Source organism: Calidris pugnax, unplaced genomic scaffold (genome assembly GCF_001431845.1).
Source record: "Calidris pugnax isolate Ruff unplaced genomic scaffold, ASM143184v1 scaffold315, whole genome shotgun sequence".
NCBI classification, from domain to species: Eukaryota; Metazoa; Chordata; class Aves; order Charadriiformes; family Scolopacidae; genus Calidris; species Calidris pugnax.
Window position 1 is genome coordinate 41,823 of NW_015091029.1, and position 3,516 is coordinate 45,338.

At 62.1% G+C, this 3,516-nt stretch overlaps 1 protein-coding gene across 1 annotated transcript in view; it reads left to right on the top strand.

Moving 5' to 3' along the window:
• Positions 1–561: 561 nt before the first annotated feature.
• LOC106896259 (class I histocompatibility antigen, F10 alpha chain-like) overlaps positions 562–3,516 on the top strand; it is a 16,811-nt gene continuing 13,856 nt past the window's right edge. The window contains exons 1-4 of the mRNA XM_014956089.1: positions 562–837; positions 2,614–2,889; positions 2,967–3,239; positions 3,322–3,423. Of these exons, the coding sequence (XP_014811575.1) occupies positions 654–837; positions 2,614–2,889; positions 2,967–3,239; positions 3,322–3,423 (835 nt within the window). The 5' untranslated portion in view covers positions 562–653. The remainder of the gene's footprint in view (positions 838–2,613; positions 2,890–2,966; positions 3,240–3,321; positions 3,424–3,516) is intronic.

Here is a 3,516-nt window from a genome sequence, read left to right on the forward strand (position 1 = left end):
ACTGAGACCCCCCTCAGCTTCATCCTCTGAGCACCTGGACCCCCCCTGGAGCCCTTTGGGTTTGCACCGGGACATCCCCGCCTCCCTTTACCCCCTCTCCCCTCCCCTCCATCCTTGGGCACAGGGACCCTCCTTGACCCCTGTTCCCTGGGCACAGGGACCGCCCTAGACCTCCCATTCCGACCGCTCCCCCTCCCCCCCCCCGGAGCTCCCCCCTACATTCCCCTTCCCGGGACCCCGTGGGATGCTCTACCCCCCTTTCCCGGGCACCGAGATCCCCCTTCACAATCCTGAACCCCCTTCCCGGTCCCCCACATCCTCCCGTCGATCTGCTGCCCTTGACACCGGGACCCCCCTGGACTCCCCGGGAAGCAGGACCCCCCTCCCAGACACACTGGGCTCCCCACTGTCCTCCCACCAGTCACATACCCACTGAAGCAGGTCCCACCCCCCAATTTACTCCCCTGGGACTCCCACCCAGCTTCACTGCCCACCCCTGCACATAGGGCACCCTCACCCCTGTGTCCCCCCCAACCCTCCTTCTCCCTCTCACCACCCCCTGTGTCCCCGCAGGGCCCCACTCCCTGCGCTACTTCTACACTGCGGTGTCGGAGCCCAGCCCGGGGGTGCCCCAGTTTGTGATTGAGGGGTACATGGATGGGAACCTCATCTTACGCTACGACAGTGAGACGGGGAGGATGGTGCCCCGGGCGGACTGGATGGCGGCCAACCTGGACCAGTGGTACTGGGACACCCAGACCCAGATCGCACAGCATAATCAGCAGGTTGATCGCATCAACCTGGAGATACTGCGGGGCCGCTACAACCAGAGCGAGGGTAAGTGTGGGCTGGGCTGGGGCTCCGTGGGGCTGGGGCTCTGTGGGACAGGACAGTTCCTCCCCCCAGGATCCTGTCCTGCCCCACGCTGCTGCCCCAGCTTGTGCCAGACCTTCCCTGCCTGGTGTCACTGTCATGGGACTCCCAGCCACACCATCCCCCAGGCTGAGGGGGTACTGCCTGCCCTGTCCCAGCCCCACAGTGCTTGGAATCCCCTGTCCCAGCACCGGAGGGGTTTCTGGACACCACATCGCAGCTCCTCACCATCCCCATGGCAGTCGAGAGCCCCAGAGCCAGAGGAGCTCCCAGCCCCTTGCTCTACTCATTGTGTTGAAGCCCCCATGCCAGAGGCAGAGAAGCTCCCTGCAGCACACCCCATCTCCTTGTGTACCCCCCCCCCAACATGGAATCATAGAATTGTATGGGGTTGGAAGGGACCTCTGGAGATCATCTAGTCCAACCCCCCCTGCCAGAGAGGGTCTACCTATAGCACATTGCCCAGGAACTTGTCCAGGTGGGTTTGAATGTCTCCAGACAAGGAGACTCCACCACCTCTCTGGGCAGCTTGTTCCAGTGCTCTACCACTCTCACAGGAAAGAAGTTCTTCCTCATGTTTAGGTGGAACTTATGCTCACGTTTGTGCCCATTTCTTCTTGTCCTGTCCATGGGCACCACTGAGAAAAGACCAGCCCCATCCTCCTGACACCCACCCTTTAAGTATTTGTATGCATTAATTAGATCTCCCCCTAAGATTAGATCTCTTCTCAAGACTAAAAAGCCCCAAGTCCCTCAGCCTTTCCTCGTAGGAGAGATGCTCCAGGCCCCTCATCATTTTTGTAGCCCTCTGCTGTCCCCTCTCCAGCAGTTCCCTGTCCTTCTGGAACTGGGGAGCCCAGAACTGGTCCCAGTGCTCCAGATGGGGCCTCCCCAGGGCAGAGCAGAGGGGCAGGATGACCTCCCTCCACCTGCTGCTCACACTCTTCCTGATGCCTCCCAGGATGCCATTGGCCTTCTTGGCCACGAGGGCCCATTGCTGGCTCATGGGCATCCTGTTGTCCACCAGGACTCCCAGGTCCTTGTCCTCAGAGCTGCTCTCCAGCAGGTCACCCCCAACCTGTCCTGGTGCAGGGGGTTATTTCTCCCCAGGTGCAGCACCCTGCACTTGCCCTTGTTAAATTTCATTAGGTTTCTCTCTGCCCAACTCTCCAGCCTGTCCAGGTCTCTCTGTATGGTGATGTCTCTTGGGTGTCAGCCACCCCTCCTAATTTTGTGTCATCAGCCAACTTGCTGAGGGTACATTCCATCCCTTCGTCCAGGTCATTGATGAATATATTGAAGAGGACAGGACCCAGTACTGACCCCTGGGGAACACCCCTTGTTACAGACCTCCAGCTGGATTCTGTGCCCCTAACCACGACCCTCTGAGCTCTGTCTTTTAGCCAGTTTTCAGTCCACTTCACTGTCCATTCCTCTAACCCACACTTCCTACATTCAGGTCCCCATCCCAGCCCCTTGCTGTCCCAGGGAGCCGTGGGGCTGGGTGCCAGCCCAGCCATGTTGTGGGTGGGGATCTGCATCACGGCTTTAGGTGACACCCCAAGTGCTGTGGGCCCTGGGCAGGACAAGGGGCAGCCCTGGTGCTGGTGCCCAATGACCCCAGGGCTCACACAGAGCTGGGTTGGGGGGTGCTGCTGAGGGGGGGGGGTGTGTCTGTGCCCCACTGATGTCCCAGGGCTGCAGCAGCCCCTCAGCCCCATCTCCCTGGTCGTGTTCCAGGGCTTCACGTGCGGCAGCGCATGGTTGGCTGTGACCTCCTGGAGGATGGTCGCACCAGGGGGTATTATCAGAATGCCTACGATGGGAGGGATTTCATTGCCTTGGACATGGACACGATGACGTTCACCGCGGCGGATGCGGCGGCACAAATCACCAAGAGGAAGTGGGAGGAAGACGGGACTGTCGCTGAGCAGCGGAAGAACTACCTGGAGAACACCTGCATCGAGTGGCTGAGGAAACACGTGAGCAACGGGCGGGCTGTGCTGGAGAGGAAAGGTGAGGGGGAGACGGGGACCGAGGGGACCGGCCAGCGTGGGTGCGTGTGCCGGCCCTCACTGCCACCCCCTCCCCAGAGCGCCCCACGGTGCGAGTGTCGGGGAAGGAGGCCCACGGGATCCTGACCTTGCACTGCCGCGCTTACGGCTTCTACCCGCGGCCCATCACCGTCAGCTGGCTGAAGGACGGGGAGGTCAGGGACCAGGAGACGGAGCGTGGGGGCATCGTGCCCAACAGCGACGGCACCTACTACACCTGGGCCTCCATCGAGGCCAACCCGGGGGAGAAGGACAAGTACCGGTGCCGCGTGGAGCACGCCAGCCTGCCCGAGCCCCAACTCTACGTGTGGGGTGAGCCCGGTGGCCTTGGGCCCGGGGAGGGGAGGGCTGGGGTGGTTCCCCTTCCCCTGCTCATGGTGGTGCTTCCCTCCAGAGACGGAGTCCAACCTGGTGGCCATCGTGGCGGGGGCGGCTGTTGCTGCAGTCCTGGTTGTCGCTGCCATCTGTGGATTCGTCATGTGGAAGCAGAAGTCAGGTAAAGCATCGGGGCCGGTGAGGCAGAGGGGTGCGGGGGGAAGGCAGGGCCTGGGGGGCCGGGAGGGGCTGTGGGCACGATCCGCTGGGCTCT